Below are 21,908 nucleotides of genomic sequence, written 5' to 3' on the forward strand. Positions count from 1 at the left end.
CCTGGCTTTGCCTCAGGGCAGAAATCCTAAGGGAAAGACCAGAGCAGTTGAGGTTGGTTATTGGATATTGCCCTATGTCCTGGGTCCCACCCTCCTCAAACCTTCACACTTCATCCCAGAGGGAACAAGGAATCCCAGAGGGAACAAGGCCCTCACACTTCATCCCAGAGGGAACAAGGAATCTCCCTGAGGCCAGCCTGAGATGGAGAGAGCAGCTCTGCCCCTGCCAGAGTCCTGTCGTTGCTGGCTTGATGTTGGCCTGCAAGTCGCCTGCCACTTGTATGGGGTGCGCAGCTCGTAGGAGCTTCTTAAAGGGGGCGGGTATGGCTGCTGTCTGGATACGTCTCTCACTTAGCCTGTTTGAGTTTCTTAGTTCTCTCGCCTGGGTCAGACCCCACTTCTGCAGGGACCTCTACCTGGCCCTCCGTCACTTTCCCCCTGCCCAGGCCCCGGTGGGGAGCGGGGCCCGTGCCTGAGAAGACTTTTTCCTGGCGCCTTTGTGCTGGTGGTGGGTTCAGAGTTTCTCCATCAAAAGTCACTGGTTTTCAGAGGGGCGTCCTGGCAGTCACGTGCAGAATACCAGGCGCCGGGAGGTGCTAAGTCCCGATGGCTATGCCATGGGCTTGGGAGTCAGACAGCCTTGGGTTTGAGTCCTCCATCAGGACTTCCGGGCCGTGTGACGTGGGGCTGACTGGGGGACCTCTGTGAAATTCAGTTTGTATGGGGTTGGGGCGGGGGAGAATCGGAACCCCTACCCGCCAGAGCAGTGCCATCCGAGACGTGGCTACTGTGACCGAGGAACTGAGTTTGACATTGAGTTGTAATTAACGTTCACTAGCCCCACGTGGCTCGTGGCCTCCTCTGTGGGACCCCGCGGTTACAGGCAGTGCTAGGAGGAGTATGTAAGGTGGGGGATGCACAGTGACTGTTTAGCACAGTCCCCTGCGTGTAGGAAGGTCCTCAGCAGCGGGACGGAGTCCCACAAGTAGCCAAGGCTTCAAAGAGTGAGGCCAAGATGCTTGGGGCTGTGGATGTTGTAGGGCTTCCCAGAGCCCTTCCCATGTACTGCTGTTTGGCCCCGCATGCCAGCCATGAGCACTGCCTATTGGGAGCACGGACATCTGGACAGGGTGAGTGACTGGCTCGTGGGCTCCGGTGGACCGGGGGCAGGTTCAGAACGAGAAACTCTGTCTGTTTCACTCATGGGCCAACCACTTGTCCCCCCGGGCCATATCAAGGCGTGGCCTCCCCACATGCCCACCCCCAGGACCCACCTGTACTTCAGGACTTTGACTGCAGGGCTGGGAAGGCCCCAGACAAGGCCTTTAAGAATTAAGTAGAATGTGTGGCCGCCGTGTGCAGATCAGGGTGTCTCAGTCTGGGCATTATTGACATCTGAGGCTGGATAATTCTTTGGGGTGAGGCTGTCCTGTGTTCCCCAAGATTAGCAGCATCCCTGGCCTCTACCCACTAGTTGTCAGGAGCACCGATCCAGTTGTGACACCCCTAACTGTCCTCTAGATATTGCCAAGGGTCCCCTGGGGAGCAAAAATGCCCCCCCACCCCACCCCGGGTGTGAACCCTTGGTGTAGGGGGAAGAATTCTGGCTCAAGAGCTGGGAGAGTTGGTTGCCACTGTCTGACTTTGTGATGTAGGACAGTTCCTTGCCTTCTCTGGGCCCTGTTTTCCTTATCTGTAAACTGAGGTGTTGCATATGTTGGTGGTTTGGGAGGTGGTCCCATCCCAACCCATTAACAAGTTTTTCTAAATAACCGATCTTGATTTTTTATGGCCTATGAAATGCCACCACTCCTGCCATCCTTGTCTGGGGAGACAGGACCCTGTGACCCTTTCAGTCTAAGAGGGACAGACGTGCTTTTCGGTTGTGAACTCGGTGGTGGGTGGCTAGAACGTGTCTGCCCACAGTCAGCCTGTCCCCTCCCCGGACACCTTGTTTTCCTTTCCTGCCACCCGGATTTCCCAGTGAGCCTCTGTTCTTAAAAAGTCATAGCCAGCGTTTCATTCGTAGTGCTGACCTTACAGGGAGACCCCCAAAATTTAACGAGCTGCCTCTGCAAGGGTAATGTGACTTTTACAGCCTGTTGAGGGGCAAAGGGAGATTTGCATAATGTTCCAAGGGGGATTAGGTGGCTGGGGGTTGCCATGGCAACCCCACAGGGATGAATTGAGAATTTTTCCTCCTGGCGGGAGTTGGCCAATGGAGTCTGGGAAGGTGGGGGAGGGAGGCCGAGGGTTATCTGAGGGGAGGGAGGGGACAGAGGGCGTCAGGGGCTGGGGGGGTGCTAGTGGTGCCTGGGATGAATGGGCAGTGTTGGGGGAAGGTCTAATCTGCAAAGGCTTTCCCTGTTCTTTCTACACAAGCAAGCTCTTTGAGGGCCATCCCCTGGAGTGGGGGTGGGAGGCAAGCGGAGTTTAATGTGTTTGGGAACCAAGAAATTAAAGTGAACAAATATTTAAAGATTATTGGATCTTGTTAACAGGAAGCCCGGTGGATGGAAATTGAGAGTCTGAAAAATGAAAGTCGTAGAGTCTGAGAGCCAGGGAGGGACTTGGCTGCCACCTAGGCCCAGGTCCCTCCCCTGGAGTGATGTCTGACCCTGTGTCCCTGTTCTGTGGCCATTGAATGCTCCTCAGGACGGGGCGGGGGGGGGGGGGTGCTTGCTCTCACACAGCACCTAATTCATTGTTGAGAGGTCTGGTTATACTGCACTCGAATCTCCCTCCTTTGTGCAGTGGGAACTGAGGCCCGAGTGCAGGACAGACTGGGACTTTGCCTTGCCAACACTCTCCCGGGTCAGTGGCCTAGATGCCTCCTCTCCCGCCCCTCCCCCCACACGAGCTTACCCCTTCCTTGGGAGCCTTCACCATTCCCAGTTCCCTTACTCCCTATATTCTTGGGAGAAAGTGCCAGAGATTCCTGGTAGGCAGAGGAAGGGAAGGTGGAATTCCTTCCAGGGTGGCACGTGGAGGGTCACGTCCTAAGCCCGGCACCCTGGCCTCTCGCCTTTCATCTGTCTTAGCTGGGTGGGGGGCAAGCGTGTCGTATGTTCACTGCCATCCTTACCTGTGTGAAGGGCATGGGGGCTAGTGCAGAATGCCCGGCCCAGGCTGGCCCCAGCCAGCGTCCCATTCCCTCCCTCGGGAGCCAGATCCTCAGGGTCACAGCAGGCTGGGCCTTTTCTTGTATCCAGCCCTCCCGGCATAAAGAATTCAGCAGGCTTCCTCAGAAGGCGTAAATATTTAATGGCATTGTAGTTATATATAATTTGATCAATATGTCAGTGCTAAAAGGGCCTTTATGGAGGCTCACCTATCATTGAGTGATCTATGATGTAAACCCTCCAGCCCCTCCAGAAGCAGGGGCCATTATCTCCCTGGGCTGCTAAATGGATCATTTATTTGCCCCTTTCTTTAAGACACTGGTGCTCTTTTCCTGTAGAGCCCGTGGCAGGGCTGGAGTGGGGCTGGGGAACCCCGTCCCGGCTTTTGCTGGAGGTCTCACCCCTCTTTGTCCCTGGACTTCCTTCCCGCCGCTGATAAAACACCCACTTGCTTTATTTCAGAGCTGTCCAAGCTCGGTCTGAGGAGAAACTGCCTGGCAAGGAATTTCATGGTATAGTCCAATAATTGAGGGCCTATCAATTTAGAATTGCCTGGTACATGCAGTGGGATATTTTAAGTTAAAATTACTCAGGCACATTGTTCCAGAATCTTCCAGCATTTGATTACTTCATGGTTATGGCACCCGGCTGCTGCAGCCTCCTCCTTCTGCATAGCCCCCGACTTCCTCTTCCCCCCACCCCCGTGCCCCTCTCGTTTTAATTCGAGATGAAGCCGACTCGCTTGGAACACCCCAAGACTTGAGTCAGAGAAACCAGGTAAAACCTGATGAAAATTCAAGAACCCCAGAGCGGACCGAGTCCCCACCCCAAACACGCAGGTTTCTCGAGGAGTAAGCTGTCGTTCCGGCGAGCAGGATGAGCCCTTCCTACCATGGCTGCTCAGCACTGACAGATGGGATGTCCCTGCTCTCTCCACCTGTTTGTGCTATGAAGCCTGGTCCTGGGACCAAGCCCCAGCCAGCGGGGCTCGTCTCTTCCTCATCACCCTTTAAACTCTTGCCATGCTCTCTTTTCCTGAGCTGTAGGGAGGAAGGACATGTCACAGCGCCATTCAGGAATGGTTAGCAGGCTAAGGCGAAATGACAGCTCCCGGATCTTACAAGTTACCACTTGGCCACTCTGTGTTGCAGACAACGAAATTGGAACCTGGAGGAGGGAAGCGATTTGCCCAAAGCCACACAGCTAGATGGAGGCAGAGCTGGGGGTGGAAGCCAGGTTGGTTCTGCGTGGCTTTGGGTCTCCCCCTGGCAGAGTTCTCCCTCCCATTGTTTTTATTGGGCTGAGGTTGAAATGAAGTGTGCATTCCCGAAAGCCGGCGGGGACAGACAACGGGGCAGTTTAAAATAAATAGCAGAGGGACCGTGGGGTGGAGGTGGCTGTGGACTGGGTTGAGCAGTCAGCTACATTTTCAAGAAGAAGAAAAGGGAGGCCAAAGACTGGCTGGCTGCCAAAGGCCAGGAGCAGGAGGCTGTGGGGCAAGGACCAAGAGCAGATTGCGACTCCCCTCCTTTGGTGTCCTGGGTCTGGGCCCCCCGGCTGGTGAGTCGGACCGTGCATGCTGGAGTGTGATGGGAGAAGCAGAGCTTGAAGATGCTCAAGGACCCTCGGTTTACAGCAAGAGGGTCACAGGTCCTGCTTTCCTGAGATGCTCATCACGCGAACGGGAGCTACAAAGGCGCACTGAGCAGATTGCTCCTTGGGAAATTACACTTGCCCCCCACTATCTTGTTTTCAGTCATTTATTAGCCTAACAATCTCGCCGGAGACGCGGGGCAGATGTTACTCCCCGCGCCCAGTTGGGAGCACAGATTCTGAATCGCACAGGGTCTCTGGGCACATTTCTCTGAACTGCTTCTGTCTGCATCTGCTAGATTAGCTCCTTCTGAGGAACAGTCTTTTCCCACCAGCCAAGCTGCCTTCTTTGAACCACGCTTGAAAAGAAACTTTCAAAGGCCGCACCCGCCTCCCCAAACACCTCTTTCCAAAGGCAGCCGTCTCCCCGGCGCAAGCACCTACCTTCTCCCAGGTCCACATCTGAAGATCTGGCTCAAAGGCGGTGGCTTTACGCGACCCACTCGGAGGCAAGGACGGAGGCCAGGATGGAGGCCAGCCTCACTCGGACCGTGACTGCCTTATTGATGACATGGTGCCCTGGATTGCCAGGAGGAGTTTTCCAGCATGTGATCTAGTTCCATTTTGTGATTTGTGACCTGTCCCAATTGTGGAAGTCACATATCTTGATTCCCCTCTCCCCTTCTTGGAACTGAACATTTAGGGCTTGTTTGAGTTGGACCAAATGCTGTTTTAACAGCTGTTCTAATCGGAAATGCTGTCCATGATTAACCCCGATGGGAGTTTTTCTTTCAAAAATACTTCTCTAAGCTCTCTCAAAATGTCGAAATTGGGCTTCTTGGTAGGAAGTTGTTTAGTGGGGTTGCTACATTGCTGGGCGAGCGTCAGTTTCCCCATCTGAATCGTGGAGATGGTCCTGGTAAGGGCCTTCCCTGGAAGGTTACTGTGAGCTCACACGTGGGAAATGCTTGGGAACAGCTGGGATGGTGCGTGGTAGCCATCATTATTATTATTGTTGTTGTTAAGAGTGGCTCTGTCTGGTCAGCTTGTATTTCCAGGAGCTTGCCCTCTGGGATCGGCACCCTTCAAAAAATCAATGTTAAGGAACAGTCCTTGAGGGGGATAGTCTTCCTGTCCATTCTTTGACTCACCAGTGAGCTGAGGCCATTCCCAGGGTGGGTGGGGCGGCCCACGGAGAGATGGGTAAGGCTCACTCCCTGCTTCTACTGTTTGGGGAGACCAGCAGGGAGGGGAGTGCCACTCCGCGGCAGGCGATCACCATGCAGTGACAGCTTGGAGGGACATAGTGGGCGTGCTCTCCACCCACCCACCCCAGACCCAGGGACAGGGAAGCCCTGGTTTACTATAAGCACTCACCAAGTGTGCAGCGCCCCCTCCCTCCCCTCTGCCCCACCTCCCAACCCTGTGTCATTCTGTCTTATGCAACCAGGCCAGCCTTGAGTTCAGGCCCAGAACGGGGCCTGAATGCCCATAGCCCCGGCCTCCAGAAGGTTCCCTGTCTGTGTGGAGTGGTTCTGATGGCCCTCGGTGGATGTTTGTGGGTGCTATTGGGAGGTGGGCGAAGGTGGCAGGAACTGCTTCCAGTAGGGTGGAACGGTGAGACTAGGCACTTGCTCGGGGCCACCCGCAGGGCTTCTCAGGGGCCAGTGGTGGTCACCTGGTGGCCTGGATGCCAAGCCTGGAGCTGGGCACAGCTACGGGAAATCTTAGCAGGTCCCTTTTCCTCATAGCCAGAGGATGCTGGGCTCCTGACCAAACCCTGCAGGAGGATCCCACCTGTGGGAAGCCTGTGGCCACATGTTTGCTAAAGGGTATGGGGAAGGGGAAGGCCAGCTACTTTTCATTTTTTGCCTGGAACCGCCAAGACCCTGACCCGTGACCTCTTTGCTAGGGGAAGGAAGCAACAGATGGGAACCCTTTTATAACCACCCACCCCAGAGGTTGCGAGAGCTGTAGTTGCTGCGTAGGCCAAAGTAACGGGGAAGGTTCCAAGCCTGCCTGCCGCCTGCCTTCCTGGCTCGGGCGGGGGCAGCAGCTGGATACCCAGCGAGACCCACCGAGACGGCTTGTGGCTGGTCTGGCTCCATGGCCCTGCCTCACCCTGTTGGCCAAGGGCTGCTGCCCGCCCCATCGCCCAGTTGTTATGTCAACATTCCATCCACCGAGGCCCTTCCCACAGATGTCGCCCACCGTGGGCCAGGCCCCGATCTGCAGCCAGGGGGGCCTTGGAAAATCAATGCACGGAGGCTAGTGAGATTCCTTCGGCTAAATATTTACTGAGTACGTACTGTGTGCCAGGCACTGCTGTGCTCGTCATTGGTGGTAAGACGCTTTGGACCAATGAGCCTGGTTGGTTTAGTTTATGTCTGTTCTCTGTTTTTAATATATCCTTCTATTCTGATATGGCACGCGAACATCCGTCAGTTGAATGACCGTGTTGCCCTGTGCAGGTATGGACTGAGATGCAGACTGGCGGAGTGTTCTAGAACTCCTGCCATATACACCCCTGATCCTGTTTCCTTCCCCTTCCCCACTATCAATTGAGGGAAAGATGGACAGAAATGAGAAAGGATCCTGTTTGGGAGAAGAACTCTTCCCACTTACTTAGATTAATAATTTATACAGTAATTACTTAGTCATCTTCCTAGATTCCTTACAATATAAATGATGGGTATCTAGTGGGTCAAGTCCAGGGATGGTGCTAAAAACCCTACAATGCACAGAACAGCTCCGTTCCACAAAGAAGTATCTGGCCTCGATGTCCGCAGCACTGAGGCTGAGAAGCCCTGGTGTCCAGTGTCCTTACTGGAGCATACCCCAATGGCAAATGGGGCAGTAAGGCCCAGAGGTCTCAGCTAGGGGAACACTCCCTCTCTACCCTGGAATTTGGAAGTGGGACCCATTATTGGCATTCAGTGGGTCATTCGGTCCTTTGCAACAAAGAATTGTTCCACCCCGGATGCCCACAGGGGCAACTGTGGCCCTGTCCTGAGGATCGGAGTGTTCCAGGAGAGAGGAGCAATCCCTGGTCCCCACCCAGTGCGCCCCCAGTAGACAGACTGTCCGTGTTGGAGCCTGCCACTGTGGCCGGCAGCCCCAGGATGTAGGGCCACACAAGCCTATCAGGTTCCCAGTTGATGGCCTGTCTTGTCTCTTCACCAGCCAGAGGCGTCCTCATTAGTGGCTGGGGGTTAGAGGGAGGTGGGGTGCTAGCTCCAGGAATTCTCCCAAGGTCTGGGCTCCATTTCTAAGCCTTCAGACATCATTGTTTTTAAGTGCACCAGGATTTCTCATCAAGAGCCATTTGACGATGATCAGGGATTTTTAAAGGCTGTTGTCATGGTTTTGTCTCTGGAAGATTGCTGTGGGCTGATGAGAGCTTTGAAGCCTGCACTGGGACCTCAGTCCTGGGACCTCAGTCCTAGCGGCCTCAGGATTCAGCAGGAGATAAGAAAGGCAGTCCTGAGCCTTGTCTGTCAGGGGGCCTAGGCCTTCCTGTCTGGACACAGTTAACCATTCGGCACTATTTTTTTTTTTTTTTTCAGACCGCTCTTGATCCAAGATCGGGGGTTAACATAGGACAGGGGTGGCAGAAGTCGTTGATATTTATCTAAATATGATCTTGGCTGGCATGTTGGGGGTGGAGCAGAGAAGTGGTCAGCTCATGATCGACTTCTAGGAAGGATTGGGGTTCCAACGAGTTACCTCCTGAGCAGCTTCTTCAAGAAGGCACTGCTTTAACCCTAAAATGGGAATCATTCGTGGTGGGATTTCAGGCTGGGTCGGGGAGGGATCCGTCTGGTGGGGGAGAGGCAAAGTGAAAAGTGGAGAGGGCTGAAAGAGGCCCTGGAAGGTGTCACCTGCTTTGAGAGCCAGAGAACTTGTCCTGCTGTTGTCATTGGGCAACACTTCACTCAGATAATGGGTTTTACTGGGGTATGCAGTGGGGGGTGGGGGTGGGGTCGTTCCTTTTTCGTTTTGCTTTGTTTTTAATCAGGGCTTCCGTCCAGAGTGGGCAGACTCTCTATGGTCTGAACCACACATGTAGACCCCCCTCTGATAGGAAATTGGAGCTCCCCAAAGCCAAGGCAGCCTGGCTGGGGGAGGGCCGTGGATTTAGCAAGGCCTTCTGGCAGGGGGTCAGCTGAGGGGGGGGGGCATGGAGCCTGTCTGGGGGGTCTGTGGTTTTGGGGGAGTGCATTGATACCTGTGGGACATTTCGGCGACTTGATGTATCTGCCTATGCTTCACGCCGTCTCTCTTCTTTTGCAGACAGAGATTGCGAAGAGGTTGAACACGATTCTAGCACAGATCATGCCTTTTCTGTCACAAGAGGTAAGACCTTCTTTAACTGTGTCCTCCTTGTCTCCAGTGTAATGCAGCGCGGTGCTGCCTGGGTCCCCCTGGAGCCCCAGCCCCTGTTCTTTCATAGGGACTGATGTTAGCAACCTGGGGATTTAGAGAAAATGCTCCAGTACATCAGAGAGAACATTTGCTCGTTCTTCTGGTAAAACTGGTTCTCTGCTACTTCCTGAGACCGAAGAGAGGAGGGTCCTGGCCTGTGAGGGGGCTAGCGATGGGCAGTGGGAGCCCTCTTTGCCTCCACCCCCATCCAAACGGCCATTCCTAGCGTCTGTTTGTCTGTGCCCCATCTCCCACACCTGGAAATGTCTAGGAGCAAGAAGCCTGGCCAGAAAGTGCTGAGGGGCAGACCTTATAAAGGGAATGAGTACCCAAGGGGGACCCTAGCCCCTAGGACAGAGTGTCCTCCCTAGAGGCATGACCAGTCATACTACCTTCTAAGCACACCTCCCAAGGGACCACCACCTGAGGCCTGGACTGGGCTAGTGGGGGAGACGAGGGAAGTGTCTCCAAGGAGGCCCCTTGGTGCAGGTCAGACAGGTGAGCTGCCTGAGGAGGGGCCTGTTTCTGTCCAGCAGAGCTCCCTCCAGCTGGGGTAGGCCCTGGCCTCCGTGCCCACTGAGGGACTGGGACCACCTCAGCTCCCTCCCGGACTCCTAGGTCTCTGAGTCAGAGTAGCGACCCGTAAATGATCGAGTCCATGTGAAAAGACCATATAGTGATGTCCTCAAGCTTACAGCCCAGTAGGGGAGACAGCTACATACAAAGCAGGTGCTATCTCAAGGCCGAAGGGAATGAACGCACCAAAAACATACCTTTTTTAAAATAGACTTTATTTTTTAAGGGTGATTTTAGGTTCACAGCAACCTATGAGTGGAAGGTACAGAAATCTCCCCCGTTACCAACATCCCGCACCAGAGTGTTGTTATTTGTTACAGTTGACAAGCCTGAGTCGACACATCATTATCATATACCAAGTCCCTGGTTTTTATTAGGGTTCATCATGCCACTTTCTCTCTCTGTCTTTGCAGACACATTTTCGTTTTTCTCTTCACTTAGCTAGGGATTGAGTACCTCTAGATTCACATACTTTTCTTCTGAACTCCTTGAATGTAAGTTGCAGATACCCTGACTCAGCACTCATTCCTAGCTGCGTCTCCTAAAAATGGGAACCCCCTTCTCTGTGACGAATGCCATTACTGCATTTAGAAAATTAATAATGAGAACTGTCCTCTCCTCTCCAGCTCATATTCAAAGGCACAGAAGGACTTTTTTTGTATGTGTGGTGGAGGGAGGCGGGTCTTTGGGCTCATTGCTGTTTTAACTGAAAACAATGTGTGGGAAGTCGTGCTTGCAAAAGTAATACATGCTCATTGGAAAGCATTTAAAGCAGAAGGGAGAAAGGCCTGGGCCACCTGTCTCATGGACCTCCTCTGCCTCGTGCGGGGGCTGCGTCCCGGCCTGTCCCCCGCGGCCCTCGCTGTGCCCCCTGTGGCCGGGGAGCAGTGCATCTCACCCGCTCCCTGTGTCCTCCAGCACCAGCAGCAGGTGGCGCAGGCGGTGGAGAGGGCCAAGCAGGTCACCATGACGGAGCTAAACGCCATCATCGGGGTACGTGGACTCCCCAATCTGCCTCTCACCGTGTGTATAGCCCTTTTATTCCTTTCATTTACCATAACCAGAGATCGACCCTGACCTCAGCTGGCCTCAAAGAATGGCGGCCCCAGGGCTCTGGCTTCCGATGGCTTGGACCCATTCGGGGCTCTCTCTCCACGAGCCCCCCCAGTTACCTCCTGCTCCCCAAATTGACGGGTTGTCTGACATGCCTCAGTTCCACCTCTAAACTCACCAGCCCCAACCTCCTCCAGCTTTTGGTGTCCCCACCATGGAGGGGGGCAGGCTCTGAGATAACGCTCATGCCCAGCTCCTCCTCAAGCCTCCCCTGGGGGGCCCGTCTGCCCTGTGTCCCCTCCCTGGCAAAGGTCTGCCCTTCTTTGGCCAGCTGGGATCAGAACTGTCTCTGTTGTACTGTTGATCTGAAACGTGCTGTGGAATTGGGGTTTGGGCCTAATTGTGCCATGCACTGAGCTGCCTGACTGAGTGTGGATTGTGCGCCCTTGGGAATTCCAGCTGGGATTTCCCAGATGCACTGGGAAAAATACCCAAGAGTGCTTTGTGAGGTCCACTTTTGGTCGGACCCCTCCATGAAAGGAGGAAGCCAGATCTCTCCTCTTTTGCGTCCCTATCTGGCTTGCATCTTTAATGCATTTCTTGGATTCACAGAGCATCTTTCTCCTGCTTTGGTGTGAGGCTAGGGATATTTAAGATAAGCAGCTGAGGAAAAACAGTTTTTTCATGTGACTCTGGGCAAAGCTCTTAGCCTCGGGTGTTCCTGTCTACCTTTTGTCCCTAAAATGAACGGGGTCGGTGAGATCACTGCTTCCCATCCCCAGACAGCTGGGTCGGGGGGCTTCTGAGCAATATAGACTCCAGGGCACTCGCCCCAGAGTTCTTTTCCATAGGTCTGGGGATGGGGCTGGGAATCTGTGTTTCTGAAGTTTTCCAGATCATTCCGAATGAAGGGTAGTCAGGTTTGGGAAGCAGTGGCCCAAATGGCTGAGGTCCCATCAGCCCTAACGTTCTGGGACCCTGCTTGGTCCTCATTTCTCTTTTGTTCTTATGTGATGTCATTATTTCATGGTGGAACCGAAGGCCCCAGAATGTTCTGCTTGGTGGGATAAATGACAACTCTTGCGTTTTCAGTCTGGGGCGGAAACCCTGAGATGTGCATTCTGGTTATAGTTCTTTCCTGTGTAACCTTGGCAGGTCCTGCCTCTTCCTGGGCCTCAGTTTCTGCATCTGTTAAAGGAGGGAGTGGACCATCTCCCTGGGCCAGATGTGCTGGGGTAGGCTGGGGGCAGAGGGGCAGAGGGATGCTGGCCCACTGCTCCGTCGTCCTGCTTTTGGGACCTATGACGGTGACCCGGTTCTGTCCTGGTGTCGGCCCCATGGCAGCTGCCGAACGCTGTGGGGGGAGGGCATGGAAGCGTTCGCCTGGTCTGAAGCCTGGGGATGCTGGGGAGGAGCAGACCCCACCTACTGTGTGGGAGGAGCAGAGCAGAGTCCAGAAAGGGGACTATGAGTAAGCGGTCAGTGTCTTTAGCCGTTGAGTTGGGAGGCAGCTCCCTGACGGGGAAGCCATAGTACCGTAAAGCTTATTGTCGTCCCTGAGATCAGCCAACCCCGGGGTTCTTCAGCCTCGACACTCTGAAGTTTGGGGCCAGATACTCAGTTGTGGAGCCAGTCCTGTGCATTATAGGATGTCCAGCAGCAACCCTTTCTTCTACCCACTGGATGCCGGTAGTACCCCAAAATGTCGCCAGACATTGCCAGATGTCCCTAGGGGTTGGTGGGATGGCCGCTGGTAGAGAACCACTGATCTTGCCAATGCTGTCATTTCACAGAGAGGGGCAGTGATTCAAGGATGGGCACAAAGTCAGCCAGAGGCCTGGGGGCCTGACTCCCAGCCCCGGGCTCTTCCCTGGGCAGCCCGCCTGGGTGACCAGTTTACGTCTCCCATAGCGGCGGAAAGCGGCCCCGGGGGCGGGAAGTGTGCCGTGCACTCTGTCCTCCGAAATTTCTCTTCCTCCAGCTCCTCGTCCCGTCCCCTCTCCAGGCCGAGCCCTCCCGCCCGCACAGTGGCCCCAGTGGGCCCCCCTCTCCTGCTCCTGCCACCCTCTTTGGAATTAAAAATCCTCTTATGGAAATAACTTTTTTCTAAATTCTAAGAAAAAGGGTGAGATTGGGGAGGAAGTGCCGCTTGGCTTAGCTCCCCTTCCTTTAAGTAGTATTTAGGAAGCTGCAGGTTAGGTCATGGCAGCTCAAGGCAGATATTGGAATTCAATTAAAGCCAGCGAGTGGGGCCTGTGACCCCCATTTCCAAGGTAATTGCTTCTCGGGCTCCAAGTGAATGCAGCCGGCACCCTGTCATTAAGCAGGTGGCCGTCTCATCGCTGCACCTGACAGAGCCTCACCAGGCAGGAATTGGGGATAGCTGAGGCCTGCTCGCGCTGGGGAGCCAGACCTGACTGCACTCCGCTGGGGAGGAGCGGGCCGAGCGGGCTGGCTGCCTGAGCTGACTGGGGAAGCTGGGGTGGAGGCGGGGGGTGGGGGTCCTGGCCCCAGCGGTAAAGGGCGGTGAAGGGAAGACTGCTCCCCCCCCCACCCCCCCACACCATGGTGTTGTTGGATTTGCCCGTCTGGAGGGAGAAGTAGCCCAGCCTCCTGGTCCGGGAATTAGGAGGGCTTTGGGCAAGGCCCTCCATGCCTCCAGGCCTCAGTTTCTCCAGTTGTGAAAAGACGGAAGAGGGCTAGGTAAGTTTCGTATGGTGTGCCTGCTTCAGTCTGGTGTTCATGGCTGTCTTGGGCATGGGGTTGAAGGACTCCGAGGTCGTGTCTTGGCTCGACAGTTCAGTATATCTGCTGTGGGCACCTGTCATGGCTTATTTCCCACGTGGAGTAGAGTATTTCTAGGGTCTCCTGGAGAGGAAGACTCGGAACCCCCATCAGGTTGGTGTGAAGGGGCAGATGGGGGGAGCCCAGGCTTGCTGGCCCAGCACAACCCCTTTCTGGGGAACTCAAGTATTCCCCCGAGGGAACACGGGCCCAAAGATCTCTGTGTGCCAGCCGGGGCCTGGCAGGGCCCCGTTATCGTAGACCCCGTACTGTGCTAGGCCCTATTTCTTGGATCCACGTTACTAGGAGAGGGATCCTCAGAGAGTCAAGATCCCTGTGCCTGAGGGCGGGGTTTGTCCCTGGAGCAGCATCTAGCGGAAGGCATCCCTGGGCGGATTGTAGGCCCCGTGAGCTGACCTCGCAGCCATTTCCAGAATACTTTTACATCGCTCTGTGCTGGCCCAAGGTCATTGAACCTGACGGATGCAGGGGCTCTTACCGCATTTGCCCGCTGACAGTTTGGTCTGCATTCCCTTGGAACTGTATTAGTGGAAGACCTGTTATAAAGTGTTGACTTGATTTTTGGGGGTGGGGGTGGGGAGGAGGAGGAAGAGGGAGACTGTAGCTTGTCACAGACGACACAGTATTTTGATGCTGCACCCGAGGGTCTTGCATTCACTCCAGGGTGTAGACGCGCAGGGTTCACTCGCCTGAGTTTTCCACGAGGAAGAAGGTGAAGAGGGCGTGCTTCAGAACACATGAGTTTCTTTCAGCCCGGCAGCGGCAGCGTGGTGGGGAGCGGGTGTGCCGGCTCTGCTTGCCTCCCCGAGCCTGTCCGCACCTCCGAAATAGGATAGCAGGGGTTGTTGGGGACTCTAAAAGCTATGACAGAGCGTGCGCCGAGCTGCGGGGCCCACCAGCTGAGTGAGGAGGCAGGGCCCAGGGAAGGCCCAGGGCTGTTCTCCCCTTTCCGGGAGGGCAGGAAGTGTCCATTTTATGCAGTCAGAACTCTGGGCTTCCTCTGGTGGGTGTCCTCAGTGGGTCTGGGCTTTGGAAATGCGTGGGCGACGTCACTAAGTTCAACCCAAATCATGAACCTGAGAAGTGAAGCATTAAATCAGCCAGCAAAGGCATTACAGCGTGATGTGCATAATCCAGTTACTCTGCGAGGGAGCTCTTCCCCAGCAGCCTCTCCTGTGAGTGGCCCTACCCTCTGAGCTCAGGCCACAGGCACTTGACACGCGCGTGGAGGACAGGCACGCACTTAGGAGCCCACGGGCCACCTGCTTTGACATGCTTGTGTTATGGCATGAACTATTATAGGAGGGACGGGTACTCCTGAGCAGGCTCGGTTCTAGGCAATTAGCCCCTCTGGGGGTTGGGGGTGGAGGGGTGGGTTGCTGACTTCCTTTCACATCCCAGTATTGGAAGGAGTAGAAACTGGAGATGGGCTGCAGTGAAGTGGTGAGCTCTGTCCCTTCTTGGACAGTGGCCTTGATTCCATGTTTCCCCACTTGTCACCCCCCACTCACGTGGCGCCGTATTTCAGCACGTCGTCCTCTGAAGTCAGGGACGGGCCACAGGGGCTAGAAGTGCAGCCCGAGGCCCGCCGGCTTGCGCCCTGCCTGCCTGCGGAGGGGTGGGGCTGTGACAGGGGACAGCAAGGCAGGTGCATCGTTGCCCTCCAGCTCCCCCTGCCCCGCTGGGGAGAAAATTTTGTTTCACTCTGTGTTGCAAACAAGACTGTGATGAGCAGACCCCACGCCCAGTAAGCGCCGGCAACTGCCCTTGCCCTTAGCGGTCGGCACTTACATCCTTGCTTCCTGGAGCCCGCCGGGCTACTCCTGCCTGTGCCTTCAAACCATGCAGAGGACCTCTCAGGGGACTTTCTGGCTGCACAGGGGGTGCTTTTGTACTGGAAGATAAGAAGTATATGGAAATTTCCTTTCCTCTGTTGCAAAGAAGACACTGATGTCGGACATGCTCTGGCAGAAAATCACCCTCCCAGGCTTGGAAGCTCAGCAGCTTTGAAAAGCCGCTGTTCTCCAAAAGGCCACCATAGCCTTTGTTCCAAGTTTCTGATGCTGGTTCACGGGTTCACGTTTCCAGGAAGCAGGACACACTCCACGGATGCTCCTTGTCCCCACGAACTGTTGTAGCTGTATCTCAGTGGGCCTTGGAGAGGAGGCGCGGATCTGGGAGGTGAATGGTTCCTTTTGGACAGAGCCCCTGTGCTGACTTACTTCCCAACCTCTCCATGTCTACCTTTTGCAACATTATCACTGATTTACCCAGCAAATGCACACTGAGCAGACAAGCCAGTCACCATGAGAGGTGCTGGGATGGATAACACAAGGTCCCCGTCTTCCTGGAACTCACAAGTTGGCAAGCATCCCATAAAGATGAACGAAATGGTTGTATTTGTGATCCATTCATAGTTTTTGCTACCGTGAACTGAGCACCTGCTGTGCCTTGACAGGTAATATCACGGGTGTGGGCCTTGCACAGGGAGAAAACGGAGGCCCAGACAGTTCCACTGACTCCTCTAAGGTTAAAGGGTAGAGCTGGACATCCACCTTAGCCTGTCTGGCCCCGGTGTCAGAAGGGAGACCTCCGTGCTGACCAGGCTGATGGGGAAGGCTTCCGGAGGAGGAAGCATTTGACCTGGGCAGAGAGCCGAGAAGGTTGGGTAGGCTTACCTGGTAAGGTAAGAATCGGGGTGTTTGGAGTTATTCAACTGCATCTCTGCCTGGGCACAAATCTGTAGTAAAGCTCTTTCTCTAGCGACAGAATTGTTCATGGAGGGAGCCAACCTTGGACCCAGGCAGCTGCTTCCCAGAAGCCCTTCTCCCCTCCTCGCTGCTCCCTCCAGGGATCTCACCTGGCTGTGCCCTGTAAAAAAGTGGATTAAATACCTCACTCGTTGCTCTCTGGGATTTTACTAAATAGTTAACACTGGCAAAATGAAAGGGCCTGCCAGCAACTGGTCTAAAACCACGGGGCTGCAGATGGAGACCCATTTTAATACCGGGAATGTAGATACAGTTGGATGGTTGGCCCACCCCGAGGAATGATGGGCAGCCGTTGGAAAGGACGTGATGATTGGTACAGAACAGTCTTCAGTTAAAATCCAGTTGTGTAGTAGTAGTAATAGTAGTAGTGAGGTCGGCAAGCGACTCTTGATTTAAGAATACATTTACAGTGTGTAGCTTTTCGTAAAGGAAAATTCTAGAGAGAGGAATGGTGGAATCTTCTAGGGAGTGGGATTGAAGGGTAATTTTTAAAGAACAACTTTTTAATCCATACTTATGTTTCGTATCTTCTGACCGCATATATTTTTTTTCTTGTAATAAGACCTAAGAATTATAATTTCTTTGAAAAGAAAGGATAGGGGAGGTGAGATGTAAGCTCCCGTGTCCCAAGAAGCGCGTGAGTCTCTGGGGCGGGCTGGGGCGGGTCTCTGCATGGGGTCCCCTGCCCTGGCTTTCTTTCTTCTCTGGTACCTCGGGGCAGATCTGGAGTCAGGATGCACCAGCAGCTTCCATAAATCATCCAACAGTGGATGTCTCAGCTCTGAGTGATGGACACGGGTCCCAGCCTTTGACCCAGAGCTGAGAAAAAAGCCCTTGGGGGCCAGGAGTGTGGTGGTGTCTGTGGTTACCAGTAACTTCCAGATGAGCCAGGTTTGTCGTTTGCAGGTCGTTGGGGGAGAGCAGGGCCCTCACCCCCTGACTGCAAACACTTCCTGCCTCTTAGAGCCTCACCTCCAACCAGAACTGTAGACCTTCCCCCTGTGTTCTGTTGTCTGCCGGTGTGGCCCGAAAGCAAAGTCTATATCGACAGGCAAGCTTGTCAGATTTTTGCTCTGTCACTCCTGCAGCTCTTCTTGCTTTGGGGTGGGGGGGGGGGGTCTCCTTAGGAACACTGTTTGGATAAGATTGGTGGTTGACAGATTTGAGTCCAGGTCTCACCCACTAGTGGTTGGACCTGGCTAGTTACCGGCCTCCCATTCCAGCCCCCTAAGTGTCAGTTTGCCATCTGTAAAGTGGGCACAAACCCTCCTTTCCCCCTCCCGGGCCGGGAGGGTCAGAGAGAATATTTGGAAAGTGCCGCGCATTCACTCCGACATTCAGTGAATTTTGGTCTCCTTCTCCCGTGCTCATGGAGAAGATATTGGCATGGGTGGCAATCAGCATACCCAAGGCCCCAGCCATTCCTCAGGGATGTTTGGCCGTGGTGTAGCCCGCCCCACAATTCCTGTGGTTCTTGGCGCAAAGTTAGGAATGATGAGATAAAGGGCATTTTGTAGCGGCTGCTGGGCAGAGGACCAGGCTGCCCACGCCAGTTCCTGGGGTGTGGGATGTGGAGGGGGAGAGAACACCCTGGGGCTAGTCTGGGTGGGGGTCCCTGGGGCCTCAGGGAGCCAAACCTCGACTGGGATTGTTCACACTGTTACCTTAATGTGGGTGTAGATTTTAGAACAACGGAGAGGGGGGTGGGCATTGTAAGCCCTCTGGTAAATGTTAGCGGTTGTTGTGAGATCACTTAATGAGTGACCTGCCTGGAGTCACACAGCTAGGAAGTACCAGGGTCGGGATTTGAATCCTGGTCCGTCAAGTGCCAAACCTCCACTCTTGTCACTCTGATCTCCGCTCTGATGTCTGCCGACATCAGCTCTCGTTCCACTGGCCCCAAGCTCCCCTTGATCTCAGGGATTTTCTTCTGTGGTCTGGCCCTGGCTCAGCCAGCCAGCCTGGAGTTCCTGAGAATTCGGGAAGCTTCCCAGGTTACAGGCGCAGGGTGGGAGCCCCTGGCTGCGAATGTTGGAAGGCATGCAAGCATGAGCAAGTGTGACTGCTCGCTTAAAAATGGATCCCCCTTAACAGAGAGGGAGCCCTGATGATTCTTTGGTTCTTAAATGCATGCTTTCATTATCTCGGGCTTGGAAATGTACACTGAGGAATTCTGTCTTGAAACCGGGGTGGTGGGAAGGGTGGAGAGTTTGAAGACAAAAGTCTTGTGCCTAAATTGCCGTCGGTTAACAGACTTGCTTCAGCCAGACAGCATGTGGACTGAGCTGGGGGTACAGGGTTTGGGGGCATTCCCCACCCCCCAGCGGCCTCCCCCGCCGTCCCCGCTCAGCTGTGCTCACCACCCACTTCATTGCAGCAACAGCAGCTCCAGGCCCAGCACCTCTCCCACGCCACGCACGGCCCCCCGGTCCAGTTGCCACCCCACCCGTCAGGCCTCCAGCCCCCAGGGATCCCCCCAGTGACGGGGAGCAGCGCCGGGCTCTTGGCACTTGGCGCCCTGGGCAGCCAGGCCCACCTGACGGTGAAGGACGAGAAGAACCACCATGAGCTGGACCACAGAGGTGCGGCCCAGAGCTGGGGCAGAGGGCAGGGTGGGCTGGGGGTGGGGGCAGGGCGGGTGTCCTGTAGGTCCTACTGCGAGGGGACACAGCAAATGTTGTCACCCTGGGGCAGGAGTTAGCAAAAGATGTGGTGCTATCTGTCGAATTCCTGGTACATGGAAATCGGAGCCCCACTGCCCCCCTCCGTGACTACTCCTCAATCCCTGCTATGTACCGGGTGTTCTCCGGCCCGGAAGACCTTTCGTGCGTCCTCCCATCCTCCCAGCTACACGCTGCCCATCCTTAAAGGGCCAGCCCAGGCCCATTCCTTCAAGATGCCTTCCAGTCTGTGCTGGGGACCTTTTTCCAATTCCTAGGAGAGTTGAAGAGCTAGGGTCCCAAGAATGAGCCCTAGGTTGCTGTCCTCTTGTAGCCTGCCCCTGGAGAATGTCTTGTCTTCACCAAGATCATTAGTCCTTCAAGAACAGAGGCCAAGTTCCTGGCTTTTCACCAGCGTAGGTGCCTTGGAAAAGGTACACAGTTGGCGCTCAAGTAAAGACTTGCAAGTCGACTGTCTTTAAGCAGAGATAGCCATCACTCTACTGCAGGGAGATGATCGGGAATACTTGGAACGAGAACGCCCGCCCCCTTCACTGGGCCCTTACCGTGAGGACCCTGGAAGCTGCGCCCACTAGGGCCCAAGAGGGCATAGTTTGTCAGGGAAGGAAAAGTGAGGGCTCCCTGGCAGGCCCTTTCCAAAAGTTGCCAACTCGTGTGGTGTCTGCCCTTAGACACTTTTTTCCCTGTTTTATTGAGATAGAATTGACATACAAAATGGTGTAAGTTGAAGGTGTACACCATGATTTGATTGGCCTTTGGCTGTTGACCAGGGTATCCGGCCCAGGCCAGGGCGCCGGGGCGGTAACGGAGTGTGGGAAGCAGAGACTGAGTTGCGTGTCCCTGCAGAGGGCTGGTGCACTTGGCAGAGGAGAGGTGTCCTCACAGCTGAGAGGAGAATCAGGGAGCTAGTGCTCAGCTGCTGTGCAGGATGACCGGACTTCTCCGCAAAGACGCACACAATGGTGTTAGTTAAAAAAAAACAACAAAACCCACTCCCTCAGTTCCTTTTAAACAACAACATGCTCAATACCCAGATCCTTTGCAAGCTGGTGGCTTTAAAATGTGTTGACCAGGGATCTGGGTGCCCTTCGTGGTGTGTCAGGCAGAGCAGGGCCACAGCCCCCACCCCCCCACCCCTGACCGGCCCACACAGGACTGGTGGCCAGGGGGAGCGTGGGGGACTGGGGTGGTTAATTTGCGGGAGTAGGAAATGTCACCTAATGGCCCTGCCTTGGCTGACCCCAAGTGACTCAGCTAGGCCTGCTGCCCATTTTAAAACCCGTCCACTAGCAAAGCATAAAAGCCAGCTGTGTGAGACTGACCTTTTCCCTTTTTTTTTTTTTTTGTCTTTTTCTCTTGGGGGGCCTGACCCTCCTCCTGTCCGGGCCTTCCGTCCCCAAAGAAAGAGAATCCAGCGCGGTAAGTGTCAGCACTCTGGAGCGTGTGGAGTGTGTTTGGGGTGCAGGGGGCGGAGCAGGTGGGATCCTGGGGTGGGGGGGGTCTCTCCAGGCTTTCCGTCCATCATTTGGCAAATGAGTAGCTTTAAGTGAGCTCTAACCCTCTTTTTTACGAGTGGTGATTAACCAGAGAGGTCAGCTGGCCAGTCTGTGGAGTCACCGGGCCTCCATAAGCAGCCTGGGGCTCCTGTGTCCTGGGCAGGGTCGCTTCCCTCCTCCCAAGTTGGCTGTTCCCTGTCTGATTCTGTATCCTCCTCCCTTCCTCCAAACGCCCGAGGTTTCTCTGTGTTCTGGGCTTAAACTCGGTTTAGGAAAGTGCTAGCAAGCAAGCATTAAGGCCAGGCATTCTGCATGTCTGCCAGCTCTGAGATTTGTTGTAAATCTTTCTGATCACACTGAGGCTCAGAGGTTCTGTTTCAAGTGAATAAGCCTTCTGAATAAGCGCAGTGGAGTCTGGATAAAAAAAATCCTCCAGCGATTAGCAAAGCTATTTCATTCCTCATCGCTGTCCTTGTATCTGGGGCCATCTAATCTGTGAGGATGGCTTTGGTTATTACCTCGTGTTAAGTAGGACTTGGGAGGTCAGGCAGTTAACTAACCATCTAGACGGCAGCTTCCTCGGGCAGCTCCATCCCGACCCCCTTCCCGCCCAGCCCTCCACCAGGCTGATCCCAATTAGCAATAGTGTTCTCGTCCCTTCTCGACTTGCCGACGTGCTCAGAAATCCAGGTGCACGTTTGGGCCCAGCAATGGCTCAGTATATCAGAAAGGAAAAACTGAAGCTGAAAATCCATTTTGATTGCTTTAGCGTTGATCCTCAGAAGGTGGCATTTTTGGAAAGGTGGTAGGCCTAGATAGGAGTGGAGGGTGGACTGGACCCCTCCAGGCCTTGGTCTGGTCCTGGCTTCATGGGACGCCGGGTAGCTCTCTTGGCTTCTTTGAGCCTCAGTTTCTGTATCTGTGCCACGGCCATATTCCTGCCCAGCCAAGCCTCCCTGCTTAGTCAGGAAGCCCCCTCACAAGAGCACCCAGCATCCGGGAGGTGACCCGGTTAACAAGGACCCGCTGCCGAGTGACACGAGGGTTTGACGCCCGACGCCCTCTGTCTTCACATCGTCCTCCTCCCCATTGCTGTTTGCATTTGGCTTTGTGCCCCAGTCTGCAAAAGCTTTCTGCTAAAAGAATCCCCCGGGGAACCCCCCAAGAGCTGAGCTCCTCACTCCGCAGCGCTGGTCCACACCCTTGCACGGCAGACTCAGGGGAGTCCGGTGGGAAGGCGTCAAGCCGCCATCTGTCCCGGGCCCGGTGCGGGCGAGGCAGCAGGGCTTGTCTGCCTGTGGCCGCGGCGGCCGACACTGTGCAACCTGCAGCGAGCAGCCCTCTGCAAACCAGGTTGTCAACAGATGAGGCCCCCGCAGGAAGGAC

General features: G+C 54.9%; 1 protein-coding gene across 12 annotated transcripts in view; it reads left to right on the forward strand.

Moving 5' to 3' along the window:
- The window catches only part of TLE3 (TLE family member 3, transcriptional corepressor), a 47,407-nt gene that overhangs the window by 12,022 nt on the left and 13,477 nt on the right, over window positions 1–21,908 (forward strand). For 4 of the 12 annotated variants that reach the window (XM_045899774.3, XM_045899776.3, XM_045899775.3 and 1 more), the window contains exons 5-8: window positions 9,009–9,071; window positions 10,635–10,739; window positions 18,723–18,927; window positions 20,429–20,445. In XM_045899774.3, the coding sequence (XP_045755730.1) occupies window positions 9,009–9,071; window positions 10,635–10,739; window positions 18,723–18,927; window positions 20,429–20,445 (390 nt within the window). The remainder of the gene's footprint in view (window positions 1–9,008; window positions 9,072–10,634; window positions 10,740–18,722; window positions 18,928–20,428; window positions 20,446–21,908) is intronic. The other 8 variants (XM_045899779.3, XM_045899781.3, XM_045899780.3 and 5 more) reach the window with 3 other exon arrangements.

Source organism: Mirounga angustirostris, unplaced genomic scaffold (genome assembly GCF_029215605.1).
Source record: "Mirounga angustirostris isolate CCGP_5_RB_7025 unplaced genomic scaffold, mMirAng1.0.hap1 SCAF_9, whole genome shotgun sequence".
Classification (NCBI taxonomy): Eukaryota; Metazoa; Chordata; class Mammalia; order Carnivora; family Phocidae; genus Mirounga; species Mirounga angustirostris.